The 14,690-nt window shown below is 27.6% G+C and overlaps 2 protein-coding genes across 4 annotated transcripts; one reads left to right on the top strand and one right to left on the bottom strand.

Annotated features, from left to right (window-relative positions):
• Positions 1 to 1,213: 1,213 nt before the first annotated feature.
• Positions 1,214 to 6,522, top strand: LOC127279377 (beta-1,3-galactosyltransferase 5-like). Of its 2 annotated transcripts, none has more exons than XM_051301699.1 (3): positions 1,214 to 1,452; positions 5,267 to 5,857; positions 5,930 to 6,522. In XM_051301699.1, the coding sequence occupies exons 2-3, from the start codon at positions 5,302 to 5,304 to the stop codon at positions 6,430 to 6,432; spliced, it is 1,059 nt and encodes a 352-aa protein (XP_051157656.1). In that variant the 5' UTR covers positions 1,214 to 1,452; positions 5,267 to 5,301; the 3' UTR covers positions 6,433 to 6,522. The 2 variants fall into 2 exon arrangements, with proteins under 2 accessions (XP_051157656.1, XP_051157655.1); XM_051301698.1 differs by having other exon boundaries at positions 1,215 to 1,452; positions 5,264 to 5,857.
• Positions 6,523 to 8,659: 2,137 nt separating this feature from the next.
• On the bottom strand, positions 8,660 to 14,280 carry LOC127279375 (G-protein-signaling modulator 2). Of its 2 annotated transcripts, none has more exons than XM_051301691.1 (5): positions 13,971 to 14,280; positions 10,014 to 11,234; positions 9,720 to 9,928; positions 9,367 to 9,529; positions 8,660 to 9,185 (listed from the first exon to the last, which is right to left on the bottom strand). In XM_051301691.1, the coding sequence occupies exons 1-5, from the start codon at positions 14,013 to 14,015 to the stop codon at positions 8,982 to 8,984; spliced, it is 1,842 nt and encodes a 613-aa protein (XP_051157648.1). In that variant the 5' UTR covers positions 14,016 to 14,280; the 3' UTR covers positions 8,660 to 8,981. The 2 variants fall into 2 exon arrangements, with proteins under 2 accessions (XP_051157648.1, XP_051157647.1); XM_051301690.1 differs by having other exon boundaries at positions 9,355 to 9,529; positions 13,971 to 14,279.
• Positions 14,281 to 14,690: the final 410 nt, after the last annotated feature.

Below are 14,690 nucleotides of genomic sequence, written 5' to 3'. Positions count from 1 at the left end.
CGTCATGATAACGTTTAAGGTTGTGTCCACAATAAACTAAAAACATAAACATTAACGTAACATATCCATTTAAAATACATTATGGCTGCAGTCCCATGGCAGCATTTTGCGTTGCGTTTTGTCACTAGACCCTGAGTGTAAACATAGCAAACATATATCTGCATCTCTTTTACACTCATGGTCTAGTGACAAAACGCAACGCAAAACGCTGCCATGGGACTGCAGCCTATGACGTTCTGTGTACGTTCATGTTTTTGGTCTATTCTGAACATGCCATAAGGTTGAGTCCAGAATAGACCAAAAACATGAACGTAACGTATCAAATGTATATCCCATGAGTGCAAGAGAGATAGATAGACTACCTATCTCTCTTGCACTCATGGGATTTGCATTTGGACTTGTACTTGGCTTTTGCACCTATTCTGGAACTGCCTTAAAAACAGCCTAAGCATAAAATCCGTAACTCGTAGTCACTGAAGTCCTTTCTCCAATTGGGGATCAGAAATCACGCGAAACTGACCCACCCCTGAGCCTTCTTGTGACAACCATCTTGGTTTTTTATCTCTTTCTTTTGTATATGTTAGAGAAACACGGAATGAAAACATGGCCACCACAACAAGGCTCTCACCAGATGGCGTATCGCAGTATTTCAGATCCCAATATGTTCCAAAATGTTTGCGTTGCGTGACTGACGCGTTGGTTGGCAAGCGAAGTGACGTCATCAAAGCATTGATACCAATCTCGAACAAAAAGTTTGGTTTATGATTTTAAGACACTGAATTTTTTAATTATATAAATATTAATAATTAAAATTATTAAAAACTGTTGAGAAACATTTGCATTAAAAATTGTAAAGTTGGAAAACAGGGATAAGAGGAACGTAAATCCAACTTTTTTTTCGCGATTGGTATCAATGCTTTGATGACGTCACTACGCTTGCGAACCAACGCGTGAGTCACGCAACGCAAACATTTTGGAACATATTGGAGAAAGGCCTTGATGCGTTCCTATTTCTGTCTTTGTCGAACGCACATGTTGACGTGGCAACACGTTCGTTAGAAAAGGACAAAGAAGTGGCCAGATATTCCTACACTTTTTTGTCTTTTTCTAACGCATATGTTGCCATGACAACATGTGTGTTGGCCACAAGAGTACATTTGAAGGTGTGACCGTACCCTAATTCGTTATACCTACCCATTTTGAACTCACCTTTAGGCCTTAGCAGCCCTCGCCTTGTTTCAACAGTAGTTGGGTGTAGTTTCCAAATAATGTAATACACATTTTGAAAATGTTTTTTAAAAAGTACTAAAGCATCATGTGCATTATAGCTAATGCTATATTCTGTAAATATTAGTAGTGAAATAATCAATTTTAGTTTCGATGTAATAAATGAATTTTATGAAAAGCTGAACCTCTTGAGATGAAGAAATCTTTTAAAAAGGAATTTGTCAAGTAAGTTTAATTTACAATGACATTGACGATTGACATTTTTCCAAATGTAGGTATATAGTTGTCTTTCGGCATTGTTTTTTTTTTTACTAAATTAAGAAAGTTATTTAATAATTTTTAAAACAATTCATAAAATTTTTGTGACTACAAAATTATACGATTTTAACTAGAATTTATAGTTTTTGTTTTGTTAAGGCTATAACATGATTATCGAATTATTATTTATTTAATACGTGTAAAGTTCTATTGAAACAATTATTACCAAAAAAAAAGTTGTAAGGTAAGATACATTATAAAATAAGGTTTTTACTTAATTTTACTGCATCCAAGGACTTGCCATAATAAAAAAAGTATAATTGACTGGATTAGATAACTTACACAATTTAATACTTAAATGCCAGTTAGGTTATAATTTTAAGGTTATATACACTAAAAAAAATCTCTTATAACGATTTTGTATTTTTTTTACAAAAATTTGTAAAATTACAATATTCAATACAATAATTCAACTATTTTGAATGAAGCAGTTTTACTTTCTTTTTTTTTAATTTAATACTTTCAAAGCAGTTAAAAATGGGTTAACAATTATTACCTGCTAGGAAAGTGGAAAATTTTCAGAAAAGAATATTTAAAGAATTTTATTATTACAAAATAATTTGTATAAAAATTAAATCATCATATAAAATGACCTCTTCGATTTGGCTTAAATTGTTTTACTATTTTGTACCCTCCAAAAAAGAGTTTTATGATTTTTTTCAAATTTTTTCATCAAGCCGTTCATCAATTTTAAGTCTTTTTTAAATGTGGGTTTTTAACTGAACTATTCAAAAATTTCATACAAAAAATTATAAAATTAAAATTTACTATATGTTTTGTAATTTAAAGGTTAAAATCTTGTTTTTAAAACTATTTGTATAGTTCGATTTTTTTCAAAAAATTAAAAAAAAAAAACTATTTTCTTTTCCAAAAATGTTAAGCCTAGTCCGGTCGTGGGAAAACGATTTCAATATTTTTAAAATTTTTTTTAAATTTTCGAAATTTTGAATTTTTTAAAAATACCTCCGGTTTTGTTTTATATGTACATTCTTTTATGTGTTTTGATGAGCTGATTACGAAAATCATAGTGACAATATCTAAAAATTTGATTTTTATTCTAAAAATTTGATTTTTATTCTAAAAATCATAAAAAAAGTCCTAAAATTTTTGGTTTTTAACGTTTATTGGGTAAAATATGTAAAATGTTCAAAATATTCATAAGATATAAAATCCAAAAATTTTAAGAACTTTTTTTTATAGTTTTCACCATAAAAATCAAATTTTTGGGTATTGTCACTATAATTTTCGTAATCAGCGCAATATTTTTAAAAAATTCAAAATTTCGAAAATATTGAAAAAATTCAAATCCACTGAGTTACAAGTTTTAACTGAATCCGATAAATTTTAAAAATGTTCGTCCGCCATTTTGAATTTTTGAAAAAAAAACTTTAGATTTATTTATTTAAAAATATATATCAATACCTCCATGTAAAACAAAGCATTCCCACTTTGCAAGTCTATAAAAACCGGTTTCGTGATCGTCGTCAAAAGTAAACAGTAATCATAGAAAATCAATTGAATAGTGGTTAGTTTACGCTACCGGTGTAAGAAGGTTTGTATTAACCCTTCGTCACACACATGGTGAGGTGAGGTATTCTATCTCAATATTTTTTTAAAATAACGTTTGTTTTACTTACTGTAAGAAATAATTAGTTCCTATATCTTTCGATATATATTTCTCGTAAACACATTTCTATGAATACATTTACATAGTTTAAACATATAATGTCTTTTTAATTATCTTACTTCAAATTTAATCGGACCTCGAAAAAATGAGGAAATTCCTCTAAAGATATTTCCTCGTGTTTGTAAAAAAACGTTCAAGTAGTCAACACATTTTTTGTTCATCTGTTTGTTCTCGAAAAAATCAGTTTCTACAAGTGATAAAAATTGATTATTGAATAACTTCTTAATGCGTTTGTCAATGTTATAGATTTTTTTTTTTACTTACAAAGAGGATTCACTGAAAGGTGTGCGGCGGAATAATTATTTTTAAGGTGTGTTACTGAGGGTTAAGAAGTATTGAAAAATTGAAATGTTTCATTATATTAGTTTGATAAGTAAATCCTTTTAAATTCATTTTTTGATTACACAATTCTAATTCTTGAAATAGAAGTTTTCTATCAAATTGAATCCTTTTCTGTTTCCATGAGTGACATGAGTTTTGTCGAATACCAATAGATATGTAAGTGATAATATTCTTATTCCTTTTAATTGAATAATTTTCTATGTTTTTTTTATTTTTTATTAATATTACAATAGTAATAAAAATTCTCAGGATTTTTATAGTGCATAAATTATTGAATTTTTTTCAACTTTTATAATTTTCAGCTTATTAAGATTCTATTCTATTCTCTTTATAGTAAATTTTTTTTTAGATTTTCTGTTCAGTATAATATTTTCAAATGATAACAAGAAAATCTAAAAATTTTGAAAACTTTTCAAATCAATATCTTTTTTTATATACATATATAATTTTAGCTCTGGCTTTACTAGATATAAAAACAAGTTTTGTAGATTAGTTTTTTTATTACTGTTAAACTTTATAATTTTTGTTAAAAATACAAATAAATTATGTAAATAATTTAGCTATTTGTCAATTGAAATTTATATACTTAAATAAAATTATTATTTATTAAAACTTGTTATTGGATATACAGTTTTCAATTTTAAAGTGAGTTTGAGTTTTATTCAGAGTTTGAAATATTTCATTAATTGGTTTACTTCAATGATAAGATTTAACTACATAAGCGATTAAATATTAATCACAATAATTAACTTGTAACTTTGAAATCACTTTTGATAACTTTTCTTTTTTTAAACTCTATATGATTTATATAGAAATAATCATATTATAGTAATTAAAATTATAAAAATACTTTATAATATTTTTAGCTTTTAAATACTTATTGAAGTTATTACTTTGTAATTGGTAAACTTATGTCAACTTTTGGTCACGTTATAAGGATGTTTTTGAGCAAACACCGATTCGCCAAATATTATTTAACCTTTTGTGAGCACTATGTGAAAAAACGCTGCAATGATTTTTCCCGTTTTGTAACAAACTGATTTTTTTTACTTGTTTATCAAGCAAAACTAACGAGCTTGAAAAATATTTACAACATGTGGAAACTCAACTTTAGTCCTCTACTTTATGAAGTAAAAAGAATTTTTGTAAAATAATTGAATGGAAAAAAATTATGAGGTCATTTGCAAAATTGTCCCAGATCCGGTAATGCAGCACTTTTTTTTTCTCCGGTTATGCAGCACCCCAAAAAATATATATATATATTTTTTTTTCTAGTTTTATGATTCATGATTCATTCAAATGAATGAATTAATAAATATTTTTGATTATAAATAAAAATATTAATTTTAATTAATTAATTTTTTAATTTAAATAAATAGAAATGTACAAAAGTATTAAATCTTCTTCTTTACACAAAATTAAACAAATTAAAAACAAAATTAAAATTAAATTAAATTTATTACAAAATCCAAACCTATTTTCCACTGTTTAATGGATTTTCAATAAAATTGTAATATTAAAAAAATAAGCCATTATTGAGGTTGTTCGTTCGTGTAGAATGCTCAACATTCTTTTTTGTTTCTAAAAAAGACAATAGTGCTGTTGAAACGTTAAAAGATTGTGTCTTTTTTAATTAACCTGAAAAAGTAAAACTAAATGATATTAATTATAAATATTTTTGTGTTCTAGTAGGGCTGGAATGAGTATAATGAAACGTTTTCGTCAGTATGCTCGATAAGAGGCGGTTACCTACCATTGGATCTTCATCATGTTACTTAATATTTGTACTCGCTCTCTTCTTCACTGGATGCGCTTTCTTCTGGTGTCACAATGCTTACCAAGTTTCAATTATATTATCGTCTAATGTAATGAGTACTCCAGGATTTGTTTTAGTCCTTCCTGGAAATAGTACAGAATATTCACAATCATTAACAATAAATGAACTATCGAATGATGATGAGAATACACTTATTGATTTGAAGAGTTTTAAATTTCTTTTAAATCATGATATGTGTAATAAAACTCAACCGCTTTTATTAATGATGGTTCATTCTGCACCAAAAAATGTGGAAAAAAGAAATGTCATTCGCGAAACTTGGGGTAAAGCATCATCATCTGTAACAACAATTTTCCTTATTGGCTGGTCTGAAGAATATCAAGCCGAACTTGAAACGGAAGATTTAAGATATGGTGATTTAATCCAAGGAAATTTTCATGATGCCTATAGAAATATGACTTATAAACACGTCATGGCTCTAAAATGGGCCACATATCATTGTCCTGGTAAGTGAAATTCAATGTTTACTTGTTTTAAATTAAAATTAAAATTTTAATAATTTTCAAATTATATTCTAGGTGCCAAATACATATTAAAATTGGATGATGACGTATTCGTGCATATCAATGCAGTGTTGGATTTCTTAAAGCATCATTTGTCACCTTGGGGAGCTAGGCGTCTTATGCTTTGCGATCCACTTTCGGCAAAAGTGAAAAGATCCTATCGTTCAAAATGGCGTGTATCACCACGAGAATATCCTGGAAGAGAATATCCACTTTATTGCGCAGGATGGGCTATTTTCTATTCTCCTGATACTGCATTTTTATTATATCGTGAAGCTCAAAAAGAACCTTATTTTTGGATAGATGATGTTCATATCACTGGGACAATAGCTAGGAAAGTTAATTTAACTCAAGTGTCAGTGCACTCACTAGTGCTGACAAAGAATGAGAAAAATGACATCCTACTTAATAATTCTGCTTGTTCCAAGAATTTTTTGTTTGGATCGCCAAATTTGAAAGGAGAAGAAATAAAAGCTCTGCACAGTATTGTTTCTCATTGCTCAATATTAAGTAATTAAAAATTTGTAAACTAATATAAATATAGAAACTTTTAGTGAAATACTCTAATAAATTTAAGTAGTTTTTTTTTGTTGATTTTACATTTACAACTTGTGTTTTATTTTCTTATTCACATACATTTTCTTAATTCTTTTTTTTAAATCTTCTTTTCAATTATCAATTATAGTTCTTTATAAATAATTATTACCTATACTGCGTACAATTTGACCATATAATAGGTATTTTCGGATTTTTAATAAGGATTTGTCCTTTTCGTTGCAATGAAAATTATGACTTCAAATTGATGCTGTTTTTTAAATAGAAAATGTTCTTTTTAATTGAATATGTCAAAACGATAAACAATTTATAATATTATATATTATAAATTTATAAAGAAGATAAAAAAGTTTTCAATTTTCATGAAAAATACATGGGACAAGTGAGGAAAATTCGGAATACTTTTAAATTAAACAATAAAAAATAAGGTAAAATACCCAGTAGTCAATCAACATCATCATTTATTTCTCTTTTTCTCAATTTTTCCTCCTCTTTTTTCTGTTGTTCACTGGCTCTTTGTTGCCTCCTCATGGAGGAAGCATTGTAATACCAAAATTTTTGTTATTTATCTTTATGTTTTTCAACCTTAGGTATCCAAAAAGCACATTTTTAAAAAATGTGTGTGTATTCATAAATATCTACTATAAGAGGTAATACAAATTGTAGGTCTCACTGGGGGACAAACAGTGAGAAAACTTCATAAATATTAACTATTATTTTTTTCAATTTTAAAATCTAAAAAAACTTGAATGGTTTTTATTACCATTTGTTACTACCATTAGAAATTAATTTATTGTTCCAAAGAAAGCAGAAATAAGGTTATTAAAAAGTCAGGGAAAAATCAAAAAATGTCAGGGTAAAGTCAGGGAATTTTTTCCCCATTCTTGTTAGACACCCTGAAAATTGTTAGAACACCTATGAATATTTTTCATTAATCTTGTAGTTTTTTAAGACTCATCTTTTGAGCTATGAGCGAATATCCTATACTGTTATTTTATTAATAGTTATTAACATTTTAAAATTGAAAAATTTTGAAAAACCTGATTTTATTGAATTATTTATTTAAAAATCTTTATTTGACTTTAAAATTATCATTACCAACTTAGTGAATATTTAAAAACGAAGGAATTGACCTATTATTGAACCTTTTATTATGAAATATTACTTGATTTGAAAATAATTTTTTTTTTTTATAAATGTTATCTTCAAAATTGAACTCGACGGAAACTGGGACAACAGCGGTATGGATTAATTTTCATAGTCTAAATATTATTTATTACCGATAAACTCTTATTTGACAAAAATATTAACTAAATCCAAATTCTTGGTCAAAATTTAAAAATATTTTAATTTTAGCATAATAGTGATAGAATTTAAGGACGTTTATCCACGGAAAGGCAGACCTCTTGAAAAAAATAATTAATTTCCATTTATATAATTAAAATAATATTATTAATTGTACTTTCTGAAAGATGAGATATTAATTTTTAAGAAAAAATTTAAAACCTGCAAAATTTATTTGTTTCTACAATTTGCATAGGATAAAATTTTTTTGTTATATCGCTTCTACAGAATTTTTTTAAAAATGATTTGATTTCAATGAAATATGGCTTATTTTCTTCAGAAAATGATTCTCTACAACTTTACCGTGGGGATTTTTAAACAAGCAAGCCGTTTGGCAAATACAGCTATTTGTTTAAAAAAATGGAAATTTTTCTTTTAAACAAATAGCTGTATTTTCCAAACGGCTTGCTTGTTTCAAAAACCCCACGGCGAAGTTGTAAAGAATCATTTTCTGAAGAAAATAAGCCATATTTCACTGAAATCAAATCATTTTTAAAAAATGCTGTAGAAGCGATATAACAAAAAAATTTTATACAATGAAAATTGTATAAACAAATTAATTTTGCATGTTGACAAATTTGTTTCTTGAAAAGTACTATTTCATCTTTCAGAAAGTACAATTAATAATGTTATTTTAATTATTTAAATGTTAATTAATTATTTTTTCTAGAGGTCTACATTTCCGTGGATAAACGTCCTTAACTTGATGTAAATTCGTTTTGTCTAGAATTTTGTTCTTTCATTTTATCGCAGTGCGTGATATAATTTGTAGATTTTCGATTATTTTTTTAATATTTCGATATGGATCCACTTTTTTTATCAGAGGAAAAAGAAATAAAAAATATATAATTTTAATAATAAGGGTAAAATAATGTATTTCATCTAGTTATGAAGAAAAAATGAAGTATATAATTTTTCTGGAACGTATAACGTATCAAGAAATTGTGTTACATTTTCATATTATGTAATAATACAAGTAAAAAAGTTGTATCTTAAATGATAAAATAATTATGATGTACAATTTGTGTGTCAATGAAACAGATCATAGGTTTAGCGCCAAATAAAACTCTGGGCAAACTATTTGATCGAAGATATCTAAGATTTTACATTAGATAAACGTCAGTTAATTTTTATTATATATATATATATAGTGGAAGTTAGTACGATACTAAGTTTTTCCAGGACCCGAAGCCCGTTGATCCTCCATACGTCCCGCTTGAAGCCTTTGAATTAAAGCAAAAAGATCTTCTTCGGGAACTGTGGCACCTGCTTGAACATTTTCATTTGTTCTTTGGTTCTCGACATCTTCAGGATCTTGTAGATTCGAAGATATTGGTAATATACTCCGTTGATCGTCTATTCTCGAACCTTGCTGCATATTAAATTCAAAGCAGAGAAAAAATACAAATATTTTAATTTCTTATATTACACAGGAATTATAATCAAAGAAGCTACTTTAAGAAATTAAAGACCTCAATATAAAAATAAAATTTCAATAATCATCTACTTATCAAATCTAGTGCAAATTAGTTGATAATAACCTGACATCGTACAAGCATTTCAATGAATGAATCGTCAGTGTCTTGTGGAGAATGCATTGTTGATTGATTGGCACTGTTGGCGTTTAGGCCAGGTAAAAATGGAAGCACTACACGTTGTTCATCCATTCGTTTGCTCTGCATACCTGCTATTAATTCAAGTAAATCGTCCTCGTCGCTGCAATGAAATCCATTAGATTTTTATTAGTATTTTTCATAGGTGGACATCGTCAAACAAAAAGTTAATTTTGAACTTTACAAAAAGCAAATATTTCATGCAGTTTAAATTTTTAAGTCTTGCTGATTGTCTTATATCCAGATCATAAAATTTAGGTACTATAAAAAAATAATTATTATAAAAAACTGACTTTTTATTCTCATTAGCAGTAACTTTAATTTTTGGCTTTGTATTTGTACGAAGAGCACAACGTTGATCATCCATTCTGCCAGACTGAAACCGAGAAAGAAGTTCGAAAAAGTTGTTTTCATCTTCTTCTTGCGAGGGTTGAGGTGCAATTCCGGCTCTTGCTGGAGGAGGACATTCACTTATTTCTCTTTTCTTTCCTTCAGGTGTTAACTAAAAGTTAAAAATAGAAATAGAAGAAAAACTGCTGGCAAAAGTTGTGTAAAACTTATCATATTCAAATGATATTTATATTTACCTTGATGAGATGCAAATTGTCCATACTTTGTCGACGCAGTCTGTACCTTCCGGGAGAGGAAGCAGCAATATTGGTAACTGCTGCCTTAATAGTTTGTGTTTTATTGCATTTCTCATCTTTTGGAATAATCTTATCGATTCCAAGAATTTTCTGAAGATCCTCAACATTCATTTGAGCTGTCGCTTGTCCCATTTCGTCACCCAATTCTTTAGATAGATTCAAATGCTGATTTGCAAAATGAAGGGCCTTTTCATGATTTCCCATTGCCGAGTAAGCATTTCCAAGCGACCAACAAGCTCGACCTTCGCCAACTTTATCCTTTAATTGTTGAGCAATCTCAAGATGACGAAGATGATATTCTACAGCTGTTGGATAATCACGAAGCAATGTATATGTATTACCAAGGGAATCACATGCTTGTGCTTCAACAGCTCGATCACCTAATTCCTTGGCCAATACTAAAGTTCGTTTATAGTGTTGAGCTGCTTTTTCAAATTCCCCTAAAAAGATATGGCAATTTCCCAAATTACTATTTGCTCTACGTTCGGCCGCTTTATCGCCAAATTCACGCGCTATTTTTAATCTTTCGTTGTGATAAAAAATTGCTTGTTGAAAATCTCCCAATAAATAATAGGTATTTCCTAAATTGCCACATGCTCTACCTTGAGCAGCAGAATCACAAAATTCTCTCATTAATTTTAAATTTTCTTCATAATAAAATACCGCTTGTTGTAAACATTGTCTAACTTCTTCTGAGAATTCACCAGGATTTTGATAACCTATTCTTCCTTGTTTTCCTTTTGCATGATAAACATTGCCTAAATTATACAATGCTCTTCCTTCGCTCATTTTATCGCCCATCTCCTTGGAAATTGCTAAATGCCTTTTACAGCATATCATTGCTTCGTCAAATTTTCCCATAACTTTTAATGTATTACCAAGATTACCGCTTGACTTTGCTTCTCCTAATTTATCGCCCATTGATCTTGCAAGAGTTAAATCAAGTTTATGATAATTCATTGCCTTTACATAGTCACCTAGATAAAAATAGGCATTGCCCAATTGACTGTAAATAGCACTTAAGGTCCTCAAATCATCAGTACCGGCTTGAATGGCAGCTTGGAAAAATGCCACTCCAGATTTGCAATCGCCAGCTTTACAAAGTCGCTCACCCTCCAGCGCCAATTCTAGACACATATTGCTGTCGTTTCCACCGCCGTTCTAATTTAAAAAATTATCAATATTAGCCGAATTTACAACAAATTATCTACTTATAATATATAAGGGTTAAAATCAAAAAATCGTTGAAATCTTGTCCTGAATAATTAATACTTAAAAAATTCATGATTTCAAATACTAACATATGGTAAACATATATTTACCGGTTTTTCAATTGGGATGGTAAAATGTATTTAAATATGAAATAAATGAAGTTCGATATAAATTTGATAATATGTGTGAGCATAAAGAAGTGTTAAAATATGTGATTACTAGAAAAAATTTTATTGAGCAGAAAAGTATTCCACGATGATCCTGCGTTTTATGATTTTTGACAAATTTTAGAACGTGACTAACGAAGAAATTTTTTTTTCAACATTTCAGAGATTTTATTTTAATTAAAAAAAGTTAGGCACATATTGACGATTTTTTGATTTTTATCCATAATAATAAAAATAATATTAATAATAATAATAATAATAATAACAACAACTATGCTTTCGATACGTTTAATTTTTGATTAATGTAATAGTGTAATTTAAAAATAAACTACAAATTTGTAGTTATTCTAAATTTATTTTAAAAAAATTTTTCCTAATTAACATTAAGATCAAGTCTAGTTAAAATGTATGAAAATTCCTCCTTGCTGATAAATAAGAAATTATGATATAATTTTAAGAAAAATAAATTATTTTTGAAATATAAAATTACAAATTTTTTAAAAATAAAAAATAAAATAATCATTCATGAAAAATTAAAAAAAAAATTTAATTAAAGTTTTTTTCCCTTTCAAAACTGGACCAGTTTTCTTTCTAGAAAAAAATTTTAACAACATTTTTTATACAGCCGTTAACATGTAGAGAAAAATAAATAAATAAAAAGTTGTAATGTTGGTTAAATTTTTACAAATTCAACAATAGCAACAATAAGCCGTTGTAAAATTATTTTTAATAAATGTTTCTTTTTTAATTTTACTAAAAATTATCAATAGAAGGGAATATCTCTGGAATATTTAACTTTTCAGTAAGAAAAAATAAAAGAAATATATTTTCGTAGCACAGTGTTGCAACTTTGTTTATACATATATCAAGAAGGTTCGTATAAACTTCAAGTACTAAGCTTTTAAATTTTAGGAATGATTTTAATTTAATTTTAAAAACAATTTTATTTTCAAATAATTATTAAATTCAAAAAAAATTAATTATTTTTAACGTTCAACAAAAGAAAATAAAGAAGTAATTGCTTGTTAGGATTGTAATCGTATGCGATTGATTGTTTAGATTCATGAAAAAAAGCGTAAAAAATCGACAATGAAAATTTTTTAGAAATTATAAAAGAAATTCTAAATTTTTATTCTTCCACAATTTCGAGTTCTATTTAAAAATATTTAATATCTAATAATTTTTTCCTTCATTTTTTCCTGTTGTAGCATATAATTTTAAATGCTCAAATTAATAACGGAAAATAAATAATTGGCATCCATAAACAAGGTAAATTTAAATGAATCGTAAAATTAATAATTTTCATTCATAACAAAGTTTTATCATTTAAAGCGTCAAAAAGTCTATAAAAATGACAAGTAGATGTTATTTAAAATCACACATGAAAAGATGAATAATTCTGTATAATTTACATAAAAGAATTAATATTTTTATTTTTATTATTATATATTATATAATTTAATATTGCTTCCTTATACAAGTATTATTGTGTTAGTGAAAATTTTCGAATGAATTTTTTTTTACATATTTCAATGTTATTCAACCTCAGGAGCCCGATTAGTCTCAATTTTTTTTGGGTATTTTATTTCTTGAAAAAATATTTTTTCCTCAAATCTTTTAAAAATTGTTTTCCTATAGATCTTTTTATTTGTAAAATTTTTTTTTCACTTTGTAGAATATTTTGAGACTTTTGGGCGTATAAAGTTACCAACGCTTGCAATATATAATCATTGAATAATCTCTATACCAAAGAATTTTTCTCTGTCTTTTTTAAATAATTGATGAAAATTATATTTACCATTTTTCAAGCGGGCTTAATTAACTTAATTCGTTGTTAAAACCACAGTAGCGGGCTTAATAATATACCGGCATCAAGTTCTATGCCGATAACAAGATAAATAATCTACTATCATTATTTAGCCCGCTAGCGGACTGAATAGCCACGGTCTTTATCGGATTTAATTAATTTGACCCGAAAATGTGTAATTTTCACTCGAGCAACGCTGATGGATATAAAGTTACAATTGAACGTGTGTGAATGATACATAAAAAAAATGTAACAATAGAAAAGTGTAAATATATTTATTTATATAAAATATTGAATATAAAAATTAAAAGATGAATCTTATAAACTTAGCAAGTTAGACAGGAATTTTAGATTATTTTAGAAAAATTTTCGCATCGTTCTATTGTGACTTATGTCCAATGTTGTTTGTTTGATATTTCAATAAGAATTTTTTATAGTCCACCAAAAGCATTTTGAAATGAATTAGTTTTTTAAAGATTTAAAATGAATAGTAAGACGCTATGAATAAGTAGTTGCATTTTCTTTTTGCAGTTTAATATTAAAAAAATATAGACAAAAGTATTATTTATGCGTATAAATTCTTTAATAATTATAATAAACTATATTAGGTTAAGATAAATGATTCTTTTCCTTCAGTTTTTTTTTAAAGATGAATATAAGTATTTGAAATAAAACATTTTCATTAAGTCTTGTTAAAAATGAGTCACTTACTTGTCCATCGGATGACAAATTTTCTGCACTTGCACTCAGCGACATGGTTCTAAATTTTTTAAATAAAAAAATTGCAAAAATGTGTTAATCGGAAGCACTTAAATCCTCATGTGATTTGATTGAACTTGGAAGCGTTTTGTAAAATTATACAAAAAGGAAGTACTTTTTATCATATTTTAATTTTCATCTCAAATGTTTTATTAATCGTATACACTATTCATTGTATCTTTTTGTTGATGAACGTCAAAGACGATCACAATCAGATCACAACCACTTGCTGAGCAGCCATAGAGTATAACATAAAAATAGTAAGGAAACAACAAATGGCTAAACGCAAACAATTGCAAGTGGTGCAATATACTAGTTGTACGAACTACCACCATGAGACGCTAGTGAGCTGTCACAAGTGTTGGGTAAGTAAAATACCTAATGTAATTTATTGTATTTCACGTAATTTTAAAATGCATTTGTTAGTGCTTAAAGGCTAAAATACGTATTTTACGTAAAAAAAATACCCTCGAGTGATGGAGCGGTCACACCTCGGCTGCAGGAGCAGTTGTCCATGGCAATCGTGTAAGAGTAAGAGAGATAGAAGATTTTTCCATCTCTTTTACTCTTACACGGTTGCCATTGGCAACTGCTCCTGCAGGCGAGGTGTGACCGCTCCATGATGCGTTAATACACAATCCTGAAATGTCACATTTTAGAGGTTCTAGTTTC

Source organism: Leptopilina boulardi, unplaced genomic scaffold (assembly GCF_019393585.1).
Source record: "Leptopilina boulardi isolate dan_hultmark-lab unplaced genomic scaffold, ZJU_Lbou_2.1 LbouV2_216, whole genome shotgun sequence".
NCBI classification, from domain to species: Eukaryota; Metazoa; Arthropoda; class Insecta; order Hymenoptera; family Figitidae; genus Leptopilina; species Leptopilina boulardi.
Note: the sequence above shows the minus strand (reverse complement) of the source record. Positions and strands in the feature narration are given on the sequence as shown.